Source organism: Pezoporus occidentalis, unplaced genomic scaffold (assembly GCF_034315485.1).
Source record: "Pezoporus occidentalis ecotype Australia unplaced genomic scaffold, CSIRO_AGI_Poc_V1 ctg13, whole genome shotgun sequence".
Classification (NCBI taxonomy): Eukaryota; Metazoa; Chordata; class Aves; order Psittaciformes; family Psittacidae; genus Pezoporus; species Pezoporus occidentalis.
Window position 1 is genome coordinate 6,379,769 of NW_026913103.1, and position 18,158 is coordinate 6,397,926.

The following is an 18,158-nucleotide window of genomic DNA, read 5'->3' on the forward strand; positions in this document are numbered from 1 at the left end:
TGTCTTTAGAAGAGGAATAATCTCACTAGATAGAAGTTCGTCTGAGTTACTCAGAGTTCATTAACAGCCGTTAATGATTGATGATGCCAAAACTTTCTTGATTTATAATTTTTCCCATGAGCAAAATTATTTTCCCATCATTTCCTGTATGGCAAGTTTAAGCTGTTTCCTTGAAATTGTTCTTAATTTCCTTTTGTAGTTGTATTGAAGTAGTTTGTGGCTCACAGGCATCTGCAGACCCTAGGCTGAATGTGAGTGGCCTGAGGCTAGTTACGCAGCACTTCTTGATTAAGTCATTTTCTCAAGCAAGAAATACAGAAAGCAGAGGTGGTGCTAGCAAGCAAACCCTTCCCATGTGTTTCCTCCATGTTGGCAAGATACTGTTCAGACCATTCACAAGGTCTGCATGGTTCTAATTTATAAGATGTGCCTATGCTTTTGCACACTGTTTTTCTTTGTCCTGAGGTAAAGAGATTTAGTTCCATGCAATATGTGCTTAATAAAGGGGAGTGTGGTACCAGAGGCAAAGTGTAGACTAGTGAGCCTGACCAGTGTTAGGGCTTAAAAACATAGAAACTCAGCAACTCAGTAAAAATAAAATAATCCCAAAATTTTATCCTCCTCAGAGCAGTTAGAACTGATTCAGTAATGTGTTACAGTGCTGCTGTTTACCCGCTAGTGGAGACAGTATGTGCCCGTTGAGCAACACAGTTTTTATTTGAACTTTCCTCAGCATTCTAAACTTCATGAATAGCTGTTTCAAAGTGAAGTAGCCAGAAGGTATTTTGTAAACCATCCCAGCACATAAAGATGATAGCTGACAAAGATTTGATACATCTCTGGAGATACCTTACTCTGTTTGCAGACTCTCTATTTCCTAAATATAGTAATGTAGGGTGTTTATGTACTTTAAAAGACTTAAAGGTGACCAGTCTAAAATTAGAATTGTCACCTTTATGGGATGTTATAGAAAACACTGAATTTTTTTTCTTTTTGGTTTTTATGTTTCTGACATTGATGGTCTGCAAAACTTAGGGATCATCGCTAAGTGTGACAAAATTACTAACAAGTTTGTTTGGGATCCTAATTCTTTGCATGGAATGGAAGCTTCCTATTGTGCCATACTTTCTTGAAAAAAATAGTTTATTTCTGAAGGTGTCATAACTAGTTTGGTTAAAGTATTTTATATGGGGTACATTCTACTAAAATATGGTAAATATGATATATGGGATATATGAGGAAAAGATAGAAAGATTCCTAAGTGTCAGTAATACTCAGGGGGCACACAATATGGATGTAGCAGTATTTTGGAACAATATCTACAGAAGACCATGACTGTTGTCAGAGAACAAGGATAAAATAAGTAATTCAAAGTACCACTGTTGTAATCATGCTAATATGATTGTCTTCTAAGAAACATTTTGAAGATATATTCAAAGTTATAATCAATTTATAAGTAAAGATGGTATAATACATTGCAGTACCATTGCAATTAGTGTGGCTTTCTTCTTTAGTAGTTTCTCATTTCTGTTCTTCTCCAAAGGATCCACAGAAAACAAAGGAAATGTTGAAAGATAATTCTGTCAGAGTCTAATTCATAAAATAAACAAATGGAAGGTGGAAATCCCTAAACCTAATATTAGTATGAGTAAACCACTTTAAGATGAAAACCAACCAACATGTGGTTGTCATGTCCCTTGTAAAGTTACAGCTACCTTACAACATGTCCAAGTTAAAAGGCTAGGGGAAGCCCTTGTGCACTTGGACTCCCTGTCTTAGAGCTGAGGGATATTGGTTCTTAGATAGTTGATGCCTGTGTACCATGAAGATTGCTGAATGAATGGCAGACATCACATTCAGCCTGCATTTGTCATGTACTGTCCAAAGAATAGAGCTGTGGCTGGCATCTGCTTCCTTTTATTAAAGCCTTTCTGGAAGCCTACAACTAGAGAGATTACTGAAATAAACATCTGGCCCTTAGGAGAGGAGTAACAGGTTGCTTTGTAGAGTCAATTCTATAAGCTCTTTAAAAATCATGATCAGAGATCCTACCAGAAGGTTGGGTAATTGAAAACTGTCATGTTTAAATTGTCCTGTGATGTGCAGACAAGATCATGTTTTTGTGTATTTATATAATATTTTAAAAGATTCACATGTGCACACACAGTCATTCTCCAAGGAGAGCTGTGCTGAGTAAGAGTTTTCCACTGTAATCCTAATCAGATCAGTAAATGAATGTCATCTCTTTTAGAGCACTCAACTCCCTTTTTCAGGAAGGATGCTAACAGCTCATTTTCACTGGCATACAGTATTAATTCAGCAGCAAAGTGCTGATTTGATGCTTCTAAATTATAAGTTCACCACCATTACTTGTAAGAGCAATTACTTTGCCCCTTTTATGAGAATTGAGATACCATAATAATATATTAAAAGTTCAATAATTAGTGCATTTTAAACAATCGGTACGAAAAGCAGTGCAAGCTAAATTTGGATGGGTTCCTTGTTTTTCTGCTTTTTGGTGTGTTAAGGATTGGTTTTCTGCTTCTTGGTGTGGTAAGCAATATGGGTTTGTTTAACAAGCTCACTCATTCTCTTGTTGCAAACTAAAAGCAAACGGCAACAAAGCCAACTTGCTCATTTAAAGAAACTTACTGAGAGGAAATTTATTCACAGTTACTGTCTTTGAAACTTTATTAGATACAATGTTCTCCTAATCACAGTTGCAGTAATAGGTAGACAGTGTAATTGCTAATTGTAAGTAAAATCTACTTTGTGTTAATGTTTTACTTTAACCCAGTGCCATCGCACTGGTGTTACGCTCCTTGAAGCACAAAGAATTATTTATGCTGATCTGTAGTACTGCCAATTTCAACTTTGGTGTGCAGCAAATAGATTCTTCCAGTTGTGACAGTGTTTGTTTAAACAAGCCTCAGTGTACCTGCTTAACAAAGTGCTGGGCCAAATAAATTAATTTGGCAGTGTCTGTCATCACACCAGTACAGTGATCTCATTTCCCAGCACCAGGAATACAGCGCACTTAAGGCCTCCACATCACATTTGGGGTACATCTACTGCCAACTGGAACTTTGTGAACTTGGCAGTTGTTGCTGAAAGGAGAAGCTACCCTGGAAGTGGGATTTCTAAAGAGAAGAGAATTCCCAAAGACCAACAGTTTTCCTACTGGAGTGAATTCTCATAAATCCCCCGTGAATGCCAGAAGGATGTAAGACATTTGTGTTGTAATGAGGAGTTAAGTCCAGATTTCCTGAATGCTTGGGTACTATGTCAAAGACTAAGCTGCCCTTAGTTTACTGTAGCATTTGGGGAGTGGATGGCTGTTGGGATTTCTGCATATCTTAGACATTAAGAGAGTTCTCCTGTTTTTGATTAATCTACTTTAAAGAGGTGCAAAGCTGCCATGGCACCTTTTATTTTCAGGATAAACTGCAAGGATTCAGATTCTGCAAACAAAGCTATCTAAGCTATCTTTTTTGCCTTTTTTTTTTTCTTTCTTTTTTTTTTTTTTTCTTTTACCAGTGTACTAGGTGAACATAGAACATAACTTTGCTGGTTATATTAAAACTTTGTGTAAGATACACCTTAAGATAATAGAAGTGTATAAATGTGTGAGACTGAAGGTCCATCTAGCCCAGTTTTGTAGCAGCAGTGGCCATAAGCATGTGCCTAGAAAAGACTCCAAGCAAGTCAAGCTTATAAAATACTTTGTTGAGCGTTTTCCCTGACTGTGGTTATTTTTCTGAAACAAATATCACTTTAATGTATTTAGTAATTCTTACTGCCTTTCTCTCTTGTGAACTCCAGCCTTCTGGTGAAGCCATGTAAGCACTTCGCATCTTTCTTATGCGCTGGCAATGTGCTCCCATGGGCCCACTGAGCTTTGCATCTAGTACCAAGTGTCCTGCCACCACAGTGAGCATCACAGCCTTCCTCCCATTACTACCTGTGGTAACTTTGCTCCTGAAGACCCTTTTCAACTACAGCCTGCCTCTTTATCCTGGTTTGGAGTCACTCAGTAGGAGCAGGGAAAGCAGAGTTTTATGCCACGCAAGTCCAGCAACATTTTGCTTGTCTGTAGGTGAGCTGTTGAAACCAGTACAGTTAGCTTTGTTTCTTTTCAACAAAGCAAGAGCTGATCCATTCCATGGTAGCTTTTAGAGTATCTTTAATACTGTAACCATTCTGGTGGTAAAACTGAGGGGCTGTATCTTGCTCACACTACTTGGTAGGTGATCAAGCTGCCATTGACCTTAAAGGTGAGGAGCCGGGCCTGACGCAGTCAGATGCCTGTTATCCTGTTCAGAAGCCTTCTCTGACTTAAAATAGCTTTTTGCTTAACTTTATCTATACTCCTGTCAGTTCTCTATCCCATCACACCATCCTGAGATACCTTTTTTTCCTCCTAACTGGCATTTTTCATTCTCGGTAACCTTTCATACCTTTGTCTTTGTGGTATATCACCTCATAGATGATCTTAAGGTCCTTTTCAACCCTAACTATTCTATGGTTCTATGATTCTATGATTTCTGGCTTTTCAGCTTTTCCAGAGGGATTGAATATCTCTGTGTCACTGATGTCTCTATGTCTACTTTCTCTATGTCCCCTTAGTTTTAGTAGCCTTAATCAGCTACTGATGTTGCCAGAATTTTGTATGTTAATGATGTGTAATGAGCAGCTCTGGAAAGCACCAAGGATCATCATTCAAAACGATATGGTCAAAATGATATTTGTGCACACAGTTGCCTTTTGAAGTGGGGCAGTGGGTGGCAGTTTGCCATGCTCATGTATTTTTAGGTTAACAGCTGCTTTCTGAGTGCCTCCAGGGCCTCAGTGGGAGCCACTTCCTTGCACAGGGGTGAGACAGCACTGCTCAGCTGATCCCAGCAAAGCCGAAGTGCCTGCTGGCTGCCTGGAACAGTGACAGAGGGATTGTAGTAGCTTGCTGCTGGTGGTAGAACCTGGTGCGGAAACAGGGAACCACTGCCTTGCCAAAACCAGCAGATGGTGGTGTTCTTCCTCTGTGGGAGGCAGAGTGTCACACTGAGTTTTTCTAAGTGGAACCCACTGGCTTGCAACCAAGTTGGGTTCTTGACTGGGTACAAAGCTCTCAGCTTCCACTGAGCTTTGCACCATTTTTCTTGAACCTCTGCATCTACTGCTGGTAGCAGTGGGATGTTCTTTATGCGAGACAAGAATTTTCTTGTCCTCACACATGGATTTAGTGTCTTTACATGTCATCCAACTCTGCACAGACTTTCTCTCCTTATGAAAGTAAGGTCAAAGGCAGGATGTTTTTGGAACATCTGTTACCTCGGCTGGAACAGGAAAGCCAGGGATGCCCACTTTGAACTCCTACCACATACCAAGGCACAGCTGATGAATCCTTGAGATCGTGTTCCTTGAGATCATGCTTCTCAAAAATCTCTTAAGAAACTAACCTACTAAAGTGATTTCTTCACCTTTTATGGGACTATTATGCATTTTGCTGACATTTTTTCCCACATGTGATTATTTTGAGATCATATGTTTTTATTGCAATGATTAGTAGGAAAATTCTTCTATTCAGAATTTCACTGCTGCTTTATCTAAAATCATGGTGCTTTTCCCCCCTGTTCCCTATGAAAGTAAGAAAGTGTCAATAGCATTTTGATATGTTTTGCAATGCAGATATTCCAAAACTTTAGGGAGTTGCTTTTAGTAGATTATCTGTTGTGGTAATAAATATTCTGCTCCTTTTCAAATGAATCAGTCCACTGGGATTTGTGCTCTTTCAAACATATACTTCCTCATTTTAGCTCACTGTGCAATTTTTTCAGTAAGTGAATCCAGGTTTGATAATTAGTGAAAAAAAAACCCTGTGCTAAATCAGTCCCGGGTACTTCTGGGAGTAAAAATTGATAACTGTTACTTTCAGAAAGCTTTTTAGCATTAGAAAGTCTTTTAAATTACTTTGCAGAGGTTAAGGTAAACACGTATTAACAAATATTGGTGGATTAGCAGAGTCACAAAGTCTTTGTCAGAGATAGGAATGCAGCCTTATTTCTTATGACATTATTTTCAGGCTGTGAATCCTTCCCTGCTCTGTTTTTCTTTCCAATTTACTATCAAAGAGTGAAAAACCCATGGACTTAGAGTAGCAGTGGTTTAGAGCTAATTGAACTTCTGGGATTAAGATTTGTCAGGACAACCCCAGAACTTGAAAATGGTGTTGAGATCACTCACCCAAAAAACCAAAGAGCCTTCCTCAGACAAAGCACTGAGACAGAGAGGTGTCTGAGGGTTCATGAAAACTGCCTGTGTGCATAGGAGGAAAGGGTGCTCCTGGCGGATGTGAGAATGATGTCTGTCTTGTGTCAAGCTGCTGCAGAAAAGCTCACAATAGCTGCCTACCCACAGGTTGGCTGCCAATAGTTTACAGGGCTGTCATGAGCATCTTGAGGCAATTTATCCTGCCCTGATATTAAAGGTGTGTGTGCTGTTCTTCTTGCTGTTGGTTGTACTCAACCACTGCTCTCCTACATCCAACTCCGGAGACAGTGTGATTTACTTGTAGATGAACCCAGTGGAGAAAATTAAGGTTATTTCTCAGTTAGATCACGTGCCGTCTTCACATGTGGTAGTTTATATAGCTTGTGTCCTTCATGGCTTTTCATCTGCTTAGCAGAATCACACTGGACCTTTTTCAGGTTTAACACCATATGTACAGTTTTTCAAGTCTTGTTTATAGAGGTTAAGGGCTTACTCAAACATCCTTCTGCAGAGCTTCAGTATTACTTACTACTCCTCTAGGTACTCAATCTTACATTGTCTTTTTTTAATTCATGGCACTGTTGGGGTTGCTTTCAGTACTATTTCAGCTTATGCCATGGCTTAGTTGTGACATCTGTCTATTTTATGTGGATTTACTTTCTGGTTATTAATTATAAATTTATGTTACTTATGAAATTAGCATCAGTTCATCACTGTTAATGATTTTTTAAGTTGATGTAAGAGTGACTATTTCCTCTGTTTAATTATATGTTTAATTTCAAACTTAGGTAGAACATATCATACCTAAAATTAACAGTGAGGAAACTTAAAACTGTGTCTAATATGTTAGCATTTTAAACAGTAATGGTAGTAGTTCTGTGCTCATAATGATAAGCAGCATCTGTCTGCAAAGTCTGTTTTTCAATCTATGATGCTGATCACTGCAGGAGATTCTACCTTCCTTTGTACCAGAACTGTTTTATTCCTTGATATGTTTCATCCCCCTGTCAGTGAAAGCAAATAAACTTGGCTCTTCCCATAATGTGGAATGGGTAGATGGTATTCATTGGAAATGATGTATCACACATGGAGACAACCATGGAACTGAAAACTACACAGAAGAAGTGTGTGTGCACTCTCTCTCTATATGTACATAGATATACACGTGTATGAAAGCTGGAAGAATCAGTAGACAGAAAGCTTAGTCCTGGAATACTGATTTATTGCCCTAGTCTATAGCACAGCGCTTTGCCATGTTTTAAGATGACGACAAAAAGCCATCTTAAGAAGGTTTACTCTTTCTACTGATTTCAGCTAGTTTTTCTGAGGCCTGATGACCACCATACACTCCTGCTGGCCTCTCTGTGTCTTTCAGAGCTGATACTCTTATTATAGAGGGATAGGTAGGGAAACTGCCTCTGTGCTGCTCTGCTTTTTCTGGGGTGAAGGTATTTGAATGATTATGAAGCTGCGAAGTATCACTTTGCTAGAACAGTTGTGTGCATATTGGTATAGCAGTGTATCATTTTGGAGATGCTAGTGAAGCATATTTGGCTAGTGCACTGTAAAGGTTTTAAGAGAAATTCTGCACATCTTGAGGATGGTTATGGATCTTGCAGGAGGTCTATTATCTTTGCTATGTTGACTATGACTTTGCTGTCCAAACAATCTTTTATTTTATGTTGGTGGAGAGAAAAAAAAAGAGAACAAAGAGAAGTAAAGTCTTCATCTGCAAGCACACACTTTCCTTACAAAGTTATTTCACAAAATACCAACCATCCTTCTGCAAAGATATAATTTGATATATCTTATAACTGTGCCTGGCAAGTGGGATGAAGGGCTAATCAGGGATTCACACTGCATTGTGAAGACCCAGAGGAATATTGGGAAGCAGAATGCTTGCCCAGACCATTTTTGCTTCTTGCTTAGGATCTGAGAAGCCAATATGTAACCACAAGTGGTTATTGGCTAGGCATAAGTAAACTCTGGATGGAAGATAGAAGGTTCCTAACCTTTGCATATCCTATGACAGCCTTCCAAGAATAGCCAGGTCAGAGAAAGATTTCTGCTTTTCAATTAGAACAACCCCGTGATTGTGGGGTAATTTGTGAAGTTACATGTTCAAGAGAAGGCGGGAGTGGAAAGTGACAAGTGGGCAAAGCGGCTGCTGCTGGGGAGAAATTGAGGGGAAAGCACCTGAAACTGTAACTGTGAGATGAGCTCTCAAAAAGTATGAGATGAGAGCTTAGGAGCCAAAGAAGTGCTAACTTTGTGGGTCAGAGGTGCATTGGGAATGTCTGTTACACAGATGGAAAGCTTGCTGTGGCTCCAGGGCTGCCTGTTACTATCCTGTATTGAAAGCATGTAGGTGCGCAGTCAATGTTTAAAGGCATTTCTCTTGTTGAATGCTTTCAAGTTAAGCATCACTACTAATCTTAGATATTTAGAGATAATTACTATGTAGTGATGAGCACATACCTGAAATTTCCTGACATTTACAGAGTATTTTGCATGTCAGAAGTGGTTAAATAAGGATTAATGTTTCAGCTCTGCAGTTGTGTGGTGGAGGAAAGGAGTCTGAACTGGGTGCTTTATTGTTTGCTAGTGGTCATACAGGAAATCTTTGCCAAACCTGAAAGGTTTCAGAGGACCTGAAACTTCCTGGCTCCTTGCCATATGCCACATCCGTTTACTAAACTGCTCCGGTTTTCTCTTTTTCCCTTGAAAACTGAATATTGTCAGCTCATCTTATGATAGAAGAGTAGCAGGTGCCCAATGCAATAAATCAGTAAAAGCAATAGTAACACTTTGACATCAGAATCTGATGTTAAGCAAATGAAATCTAAAACGAACTTGATCATGTTAATGAAGCTTGGTTTTTATCTTTCTAAACAAGGAGTTTCTTTATGGTAACATTTTATATTTAACTATGTGGTTGTCCAAGGCTGAGATATGGTTGCTGATGAAGTCTCTGTTCCACCACACAAGAAATAAGGAGTTCAGCTGCCTTAGGACTTCTTGGTTTGCATGTTATGAAGTATTTTGTTTGCTAAAATGCAAATTGCAAACACAGTCAGAAACTTATTTGTGTTGTTAGGCACTTGAATACCGTTAAAATGTACCACAATAGATATCCTTTTAATGCAAGTCCACATTTATATTTTCCTATCAAATAAAGTAGTGAAAGGTGGTGTAAGTTAAAGAATTTTTGTGCTTTTCTTTGCCACTGTGGTTGGTGATACCTTTATAGTTTAAAATAGCTTTTAGATTTGCATAGGAGAATATGGGTAGGTATCAGTATTTTCCTTAGCATTATCACCCTTTAGACTAAAGCATGGTGTGGTATGATAATCAGGAAAACATGAATACAAATGTTGACTCATCTTTTTTTTCCTCTCTAGGATTATGATGGATTTTTTGAATCAAAGGAGAGCAACACTGTCTTCTCCTTCCTCAGACTGAAACCTACTTTGGCATCAAAGGTTGGTGTAGGTTTTTCATGGAGTTTTTGAAATAAAGTGAGATTGAATTTTCTTTGAACCAAAAGAACTCTGTGTATTTGATGTACAGCTGCCCTGATCTATACCTTGTCCATATCAGCTTCATGCTAATGAGGTAATTGAAACAGTTGCCATGAAAAGCAAAGCATTTTGAATGAAACCAAGCATATACAGGGGAGTTAACCTGAGGCAGCAGATAGATAAAGTTTAATGAATAGTCTCCTTCACATTATCAATCTAAGTTGAAAGCAACTTACTTAACTATTACAGGAGACAGAAGTAGGATCTTAGTCACTGGAATATCTGCAGTTCATGCCATCAAAACATCATTTTATGGGGCCAGCCTGACTTAATGGCTCAACCAGGCCATTTATTCATTAGGCATTGATGTGCTTTAAAAAAAAAAATAATGCTGAAATGCTGAAGCAGTCAGGAGTTACATCACCTTTTTGGGAAAGAATTCAGTTTTAATAAATACATATATACAGGTCAGGACACAAAACCAGATAGCATCTTTCTGTTGAGGGCAGTATGATAGACGACATTTTATTGCCATATGGAAGCCTGGATGCTTATTTGAAGAGACTGTATGGTGCACCTTTTGACAGTAGGTCAGACACATAGGGGAAGATTTTTCTTCCCTTGACTACTATAGATACGCTGTGTTTGGTAGTAGTACTGCTTCAGGCCTGGAAGGTAGCTCCTGTATACAGTTCCTTTTCTGCCAGGAATTCATTTATTTCTGGACTCCATGAGGGACAGGAGTGGGGGGAAAACCTCAGCAGGGCACTGCAAAAGCTGGTTATTTTGACAGCCTGCCTCACTTTGTAGCTTGAAGAACTAGCCCTAGGAAAAAGCTGATGTGCTACTGCAATCAGAAATAGCTTCTATGCAGCTCTCTTCCTACCTGTTCTAGACATTATAAACTTGGCCAGATCACTGATTCAGTCTGGTAGTACTTCAGTGATGAATCCTCAACTGCTGTGTTAGGACCAGGGTTAGGGGCATGCACAGGTCACAGACATGGGAGAGAAGCATTAATGATCTTTTTCTTTTCCTCTTTTCTTTCAAATAGGAGTCAGAACCATAGAAAACTTACCTGAAGTATGGACAAGCACATTTCCTGGATGAATGACCCTGTTCTTCAGCACACAACATCTTTCCTAATGGATCACTGTGATAGAGCAAACATGATCATTAGTAGTAGTCTGCTTGCTGTGAGACGGTGCTCTCCAATAATGCAGACTTAATAACACATATGAAACGGGATTAAGGCTGGGCTACTCATCTTCCTTTTTAAAAATACTTATTGTTGATGTTTCACTTTTGTCTTTGGATTGCTTTTGCAGCTAGCACTGATATTCTAACAGACACCTGTGTTTGAGAATAAGGAGTGGAAGAGTAGGGCTTCTTTTGTTCATGGATATACTTATGTAGTCAGATCTTTCACCTTTTTTAATTCTTCCAGCTGCTGTAGTTGAAGTTAGCTCCTCATGATAATTAAAACGCTGGTGATTATTAGAATGTTTGTGCTGGTTATGATCTAGAAGGTAAAAATTGTCAATCTTAAGGTCTCCATGTAAGCCAATAACTGCTGTGGTTTTGCTCTACATTTATTTATAGTGATGTTTATGCTAGATCATGTTTATTGTAAGAGACATGGGCTGCTAACCATGTTCATGAAAACTCCATTTGTCTAATGATGCACATTGTAACTGACTGTTCAAAAAGTTGTTATTATGGAGAAGGTGCCAAAGTGAAATATTTTGACATGGTTCCAAGTGGAGGTGAAATGTGCAGAAAAACGTTTGATGGAAAATACTGAGTAGTTCAGAAGAAGAGATCTCATAGCTAATGATAATATTAAGGTATTGCTTAACTGAGAAAACTTAACATCCATAGTTGGAGCTCTATAGTTAGACAATCTTAAAATGAAATTTTGCCAAATCCTGGAGTTTACCTTCAATAACACACAGCTCCACCATTAGCCACATGAGAGTCAGGAGATACTTTCAAACCCAGGGCTTAGTCCCATGGATGGTTAAACTCTTTATCATGGAACAAGAGCACACCTAACTCACCTAGCTGTTATCCTGGTTGTATCCCCGGGTGTAGAAATGTGGAGGTGCCTCAAAGACAGTGAGAAAGCTGAGTGTGTGCTCTGCTGGATGAAGCCACAATGGTCAGCTTGGTTGAGGAGCAGGAGTCAAGTAAAGGACATGGAGATCATTCCAGTGGGACTGCGTTGATGCACATAGGCACATTTAGGCCTGTGACTTGCCAATAACCATTCCAGAATACATTATAGATGAAAGTCAAACTTCATTATGCATTTTGAATCAAGTCTGGCTATGAAAATAACAGCTATGCTGTAATGTAGCTTTTACTGAAGTGATTTCATAATGACAGGGTAGTGTCATTCCAATAAATGTCCTTATGTCTTTGGGTAAAAAAAGACAACCATTATGTGGAAAAGCTTCTTTGCAATCACAGCATTACTCAGTCTGTGTGGCTTGAAGGAAGCCAGACTCTTAAAAAGTGTCAGAAAGCGACACTGCCTGTGCAACAAATGTTTAACATGTTCTGTTAAAATCAGTCATCATGGCATCTGAGACATGTTAGTTGGAAGGGACAGCTGGAGGTCATCTGGCCCAGAACTGTCAAAATCCAGGCTAACACCACACTAGGTTGAATCAGATATGGGTTTGTCTAGCAGAGTGTTAAAAATATCCAACTATGAAGACCTTGTAACCCCCCAGGTAACCTGTGCCAGTGCTGTAGCACTTTCCTGCTGAAAACTTTCCTTTAATGTCCAGCTTCAGCTCCAAGGCTGTAATTTGTGGCTGTTGCCTTTGCTATGTTTTCTGGCACTCACAGAAAGAGATTGGCACCAACCTTTTTGTATCTCAAATTAGTCATAAGCTACTATTAGATTATCCATCAGCCTTCTTCTTATGAGAGCGAACAAAACCGTCTTCCTCAGCCTCTCCTCACAGGCTGTGTGCTTTAGGTCCCTGGCTGTTGTGCTTTGGTGGAAGGCTATTCATTCCAGTTTGTTCACATCCTTCATGAACTGGGAGAAGATCCCAAACCAATATTACAGATGTGGCCAGGGGGATAACAACTTTCCTCAGCCTGCAGGCCACACTTCTGAAGTAGCGCACTACATGCTTTCCCCTTTCTGCAGTGAGTACATTGCTGGCTTATGATAAACCTGGCTTTCGTTAAAATCCCCAGGTCCCTTTAGCAGGAGTATTATTCTGTCAGTCACCTCGACCCCATACTGATGCTTCTTCACCCCCAGGCAGAAATTTCTACCTGTCTTTAGCAAACTTCCTGAGGTTTCTGTTAGCCCAGCCCTCAAGGTTATTGGGATGCCACTGAACTGAAGCTCTGCCAGCTCCACCAACCAGGTTCAGGTATCATTCACAGCCTTGCTGAGGGTGCCCACTAGGTCATCATCCAGGTCCCTGCTGAAGATGCTGAACAATAGAACTGTAGCCTCTCAGGTTCTGGACAACAGCTTACAACTACAGTCATGACATGAACAATGTTCATGACTGCCAGGTGTTACAGTGAAGAACAGGTTACCTTCTTGTTCTTGTTGTCTCAGCTACAAACTGCTTACAGTTGTGTGGCTTTTCCCTCTAGTACAAAGGCAAGAAAACTTTGAAAAAGGAGATGTTAAAGGAGTCCATCCATATATCAGTTTCACTTTGGATCCTCTGGTGCCTCCTCTGCTCAGTGAAAGGGTTAGATGGAGCACACACATATTTCGAGTCCATGGTTGTGTTTACTAGTCAAAATCTTAGCTGCAGCACCTTCTCTACAGGAATCCTGAATGTGAGCTGATAACATGCATATACATACATATATATGTACATATGTATACATATATGTATGCATGTGCATTTTAAAGAATTATGTTATCTGTTGTAAGTTATTGTGATGTTCTTGTCACCAGTCGCACACTTTAATGAGACTTGAAGCTCGTTATAGGAAGGGAGTGTGACATGGGGTGGAGCTGGTTGTTGTTATCTTCACCAAGTTCAATGTAACTATTCCTAAAAACAAACTTAAAAGAAAATATGTATATTTTCAAATGAATATAGATATAATTTTACATAATTACACAGTTGATTACAGAGAAGCCATCCTGGATTTATCATGTACTTGATACATTGTAAACTTTGAGAACTGCCTGAAGTCCCAGTTTCGAAAGATTAGGTAAGTGTGTAAGCATATACACAGGAGTAATCGTGGGGAAAATCGCAGGTTTACTGATGTGAAAGGCAAAACCACACTGATTTCTCCAGGGATTAAATTAGTTTCACAAAACTCCTCTTGATAATTGTAGAATAGAAGCCTCCTGTTCAGTGGAGAGGTAGGTAGGTAAACCTAGCTTATTTCAGAGCACGTGTGTGGGCATAATCGGTTGTACGAAGGACAACATTAGCTCCAAAGGTATCCTGCTTGCTTGCATGGATTGGCAGTGTAAGTCCCTTAGAGCATTTGAATTTAAAGTGGCTAGTTTAGAAGGAAAAAAAAAGTATATACATTGCTTGAATGTGAATTTGGTCTGTTGTGCGACAGCCTTATTTTTGTAATTAAAGCAAGTAGAGTTCTAGTTTGTTACACAAAATGATGTGGGATTTTTTAAAACCAGTTTTGTAATAATGAAATGTAGCTATCAGGTAACTGAAAAGGTCTGTGGAAAACAGAGCCATTTATTGAAAGGAATAACAAATCCTTTATTCTGTTTAAAATACTTGCATATGCATATGAGAACCAAATGATCCCAATTTTTAGCTAATACTTGTAACTACCCTGTGTTTTTAAAAGGGAGAGTAGTGTGAATTAAACTGTAAACCTTTGTACCTAGCTGAAGTTGCTGTGTGGGCTGACATCCATGCACACATTCACTGTATCAGTGGCTTTGATAGAGGTGTTTTTGTGCCACATGCTACTGGATAGTGCCTTGCCAGAAAGAGGACTGTTTCTGTAGGGTCTTCTTACATGTGCTTAAACTTTGAACTAAGAAAGGGGTAGTTTCTATATTGCTATTTTTTTAATAACACAGTACATTGTTTTTGAGGCCTGAGTCAAAGGACACATGCTTTGTAAGACTGAAACAGTTTTTGGTGAGTCTGCTGGACTCTGGATTTGTCTTAGTGTGGCTTTTTGTATTTTTCTTTCCTTTTCCTTTTTGTTAACTGTCTTGAACCAAACCTTCCAAGGGAAATGGACCTGGAGTAAAGTCCCTAAATCCATGTTTACACTTTAGAATAACTATCTATCTGATTTGAGAGTTGAGCAGCCCAAGTGCTATTGCTGAAATGAAGTGGAGCTCCTAAGCTTTCAGTGGCTTTCTTGGATCTCTTCCCTACCCTGTCTCCCCATCAGGCCATTTACTTAGGGAGTCCAGTTCAGGGAATACCATGATTCAGAAGTAGGACCATGAGATTGTAGGCAGTGCCTTGTGGCATTTTACAGGAGTGCAAGAGTGGGCATCACCAGGCAAGTCCTATATCCCATTAGGTATTTGCACTTGCCTAATCAGAATTGTCTACTGATTTCACTAGATCCTGGCACAAGCAGTGGGAGGAGTAGGAGGGAGCCCCACCTGTTTCCCCTGCACAGAGGGCAGGAGTGGAAGACATGGTGCAGAATGGCCCACAGCACCCTGAGCAGTGGTTCTCACAGGGGCCCTTGGCTGGCAGTGCATGTGTGCAGCCACACAGTTCTGCTCCCCATGGGACTCCAGCTGCATCATGGCCTAGCCACCATCCTCCTGCTCCCTAAGGAATTTGGGAGGGGAAATGGAGAACAGCTTCATGATAGCAGTCCTTCAGCCAGGGCAGATCCAGCTTACTCTCTTCTTCCTATTCTTTACCTCTTCCTAATGTGCTTCACCCTGTCCTGTGCAGACCCACCTGTGTGCAAAGCTCCTGTTCCTGGCTTTTTGTCACACCCCGTGAGGTCACAAATGCAGAGTCGCTGTTCACTTTCATGGCATCAATGTTTTGTAACTCAGTGGGGGACGGAGCATGTTGCATCCTAGGCCGTGTACACGTTATATACTGAAACCATGTTCGTCCAATAAAAATTGTAACTCAAAAGAGACGCGTGGACTGTGTTGTGTGTGCCGAAGGGCAAAATACGAGTCTTTATTCTTGCTGCAGCTCCCTCTAGTGACAGCCTGGTTCCAGCGGACTGCCGGCGGGAGCACTGCAGAGCTCCTCTCCTAGGATGGGTGAGCCTGATTCTCTTAAGATGCTAAGTGGCTTTGATCCTGGTGGCTCAGTGGGAATTGCAATGTGTAGGACGCCTATCAGGTTAGGGTCTAGGTCCTCCCCAGGTAAATGGTAGTAAAGAAAAAACCCAACTCAAACCAAACCAAAAAAGGGATGTTTTATTGTCTCCCATTTTTGCACTGGGGTTAGCTGATAAAAAAAAAATGACAGGTACCTTGGGGTGGCTTGGACAGAGGGCCCAGGATGTTTTCACACCTGAAAGTTTTGCTTCTAGAGTTAAAACCTTCAGGAGCGCTGCTTTTTCTTGTCTGAAAGGAATGTGAGTTTCTGGTTTGGCTGCTCACTTTGCCGATCCGTAGAAGGTATTTAAATACGTTTTATCCAGTAAGTGGCTAACCAAAGGTACACGTTTGCATCATGACAGACTTCCCTTGATTAACAGGCTAATATGTGGTTTTTAATACCTGTCTGAAACTTGTCCATTATCTCTAGAGTGAGCACTGCTTACAAAGCTCTACCCATTCTTCCGCACCCTGGAGCAAGGTGCTCTGTGCCACCTGCTCTAAGACAGAATGAGTAAAGGAGATGTGCAAGGCAAGCCTGAAATCCTTGAAATGAGATCCTCAGCTGATGTAGGATCAGTAGCAGCAGTTCTCTGAACTGAGCGGAGCTGTAGCAGCTGTGTCACAGTGGGTAGAAGCAGGCAGATTTTGCTGCAGGGGTGGGTGGAAATGTCTTGATTTCCAGAGAGGAAGGTGAAGAGATGTTCTGTATCACTGCTTGAGTAGCATCCCTCCTGTGCTCTGTGTGTAAACTCGTGGTGCTGCCATTCCTCCTACACGGCTGCCAGAGAGGACTCTGAGGGCAGTCAGCAGGCAGAGGCAACATGGTCAGGATGCTTTGCCACTAGCTGTCATCTTCCCATCCATCCCAGCTCTGTGTGTTTTCCCTGAGCCAGAGGAGCATCAGTGAGCAAAATGCTTGAAAAGTCATTGCTGTGTTTGCACACATTTGTGTCTACCAGTCTTACTACACCTTCTCATTCCCACCCCAAGCAGTCAGTCTGGGCTTTGAGAAGGTTTTTCTCAACTGGACCATTAACTTGATTTGCTTTTTAGGTTCCAGAAGGGCCTGACTTCTTCATTCCAGAAACTTCAACCAAACTGTCACTGAAGGTGCTTTCGTGCTGTCACCTGAAGTAACCTCCCCCAGGCTGCATGGTGTGGCACAGGCAAACTTAGCTCTGGCTGCAGGTCCTCCATCCACTGATTACTTTAAAGGTGACCACTGCATGCAATTCAATCCCCTGATGAATTTGGGAAACGTTAGAAATTCACAGGATTAAGGAACTAACAGCCTAAAGAAAAGGTCTGCTACTGCCCTGCAGTATTGTGTTTAGAAGGCTATCTGCTGCTTGAGAGAGAAGGTATTTTCACATAACAGGAATAAACAGCACACTGATTCTGTGCCTCTTGAGCCCCAAGGATCATACCCCTCCTTCAGACCCAGGCACCACCTCCCGTAGCTATGCTGCACAGTAAATGCACTTACCTTTTCTTTGCACCTCTTCGGGGATCAAGAGCAATTCCACTGAAATCAATGAACATCAGAGTGTGTAAAACAAGAGCTGAGCCTACATGTCTGCACTACAGCACCTTCCAGAAATAAACTTGGCAGACCAAGTTATTCTGCTGGGAACCAAAAGGGAAACAATCACCAGTAACTTGTCGGTTTTGCCTCATTCATTTGAACGAGCAGCAATGAGGATCAGCACGCTTTTGCAGATACCTCTCTGTGAAGACACCATATCAGGACTTCCAGCCCTGGCTGCCAAACAAAAGCCTCAACTGCTTTTCCCTCTGCCTCCCAGAGGGACGGTGCACCTATGCAGAAGGGATTTGTTCCACAGGTGTGAGACCAAAGGAGTAGGAAGCAGATCAGTGCTGGCAGGAGAGAAACCTGCAGAGGATGATCAAGGACCTGTGGCCAAGGCCAGGAGGAAAACACCGTGCTGTAGGAGGTGAGGTTTGCTGAAGACAGCATCTCCAGTCTGTCCCAAGCTGCTTCTCCAGCTGCTGCTAGCTCACCCTTCCTTGTCATTAAATACTTCCAGCTCATGCCTTCCTGGTAGGAAAAC

General features: G+C 40.8%; 1 protein-coding gene across 2 annotated transcripts in view; it reads left to right on the forward strand.

Moving 5' to 3' along the window:
• SH3BGRL2 (SH3 domain binding glutamate rich protein like 2) overlaps positions 1-15,890 on the forward strand; it is a 46,374-nt gene extending 30,484 nt beyond the window's left edge. Inside the window, exons 3-4 of one of the 2 annotated variants that reach the window (XM_062608257.1) lie at positions 9,669-9,749; positions 10,846-15,890. In XM_062608257.1, the coding sequence (XP_062464241.1) occupies positions 9,669-9,749; positions 10,846-10,857 (93 nt within the window). In that variant the 3' untranslated portion in view covers positions 10,858-15,890. Of the gene's footprint in view, positions 1-9,668; positions 9,750-10,842 lie in introns of both variants that reach the window. The other variant, XM_062608256.1, reaches the window with a different exon arrangement.
• The last annotated feature ends 2,268 nt before the right edge of the window (positions 15,891-18,158 follow it).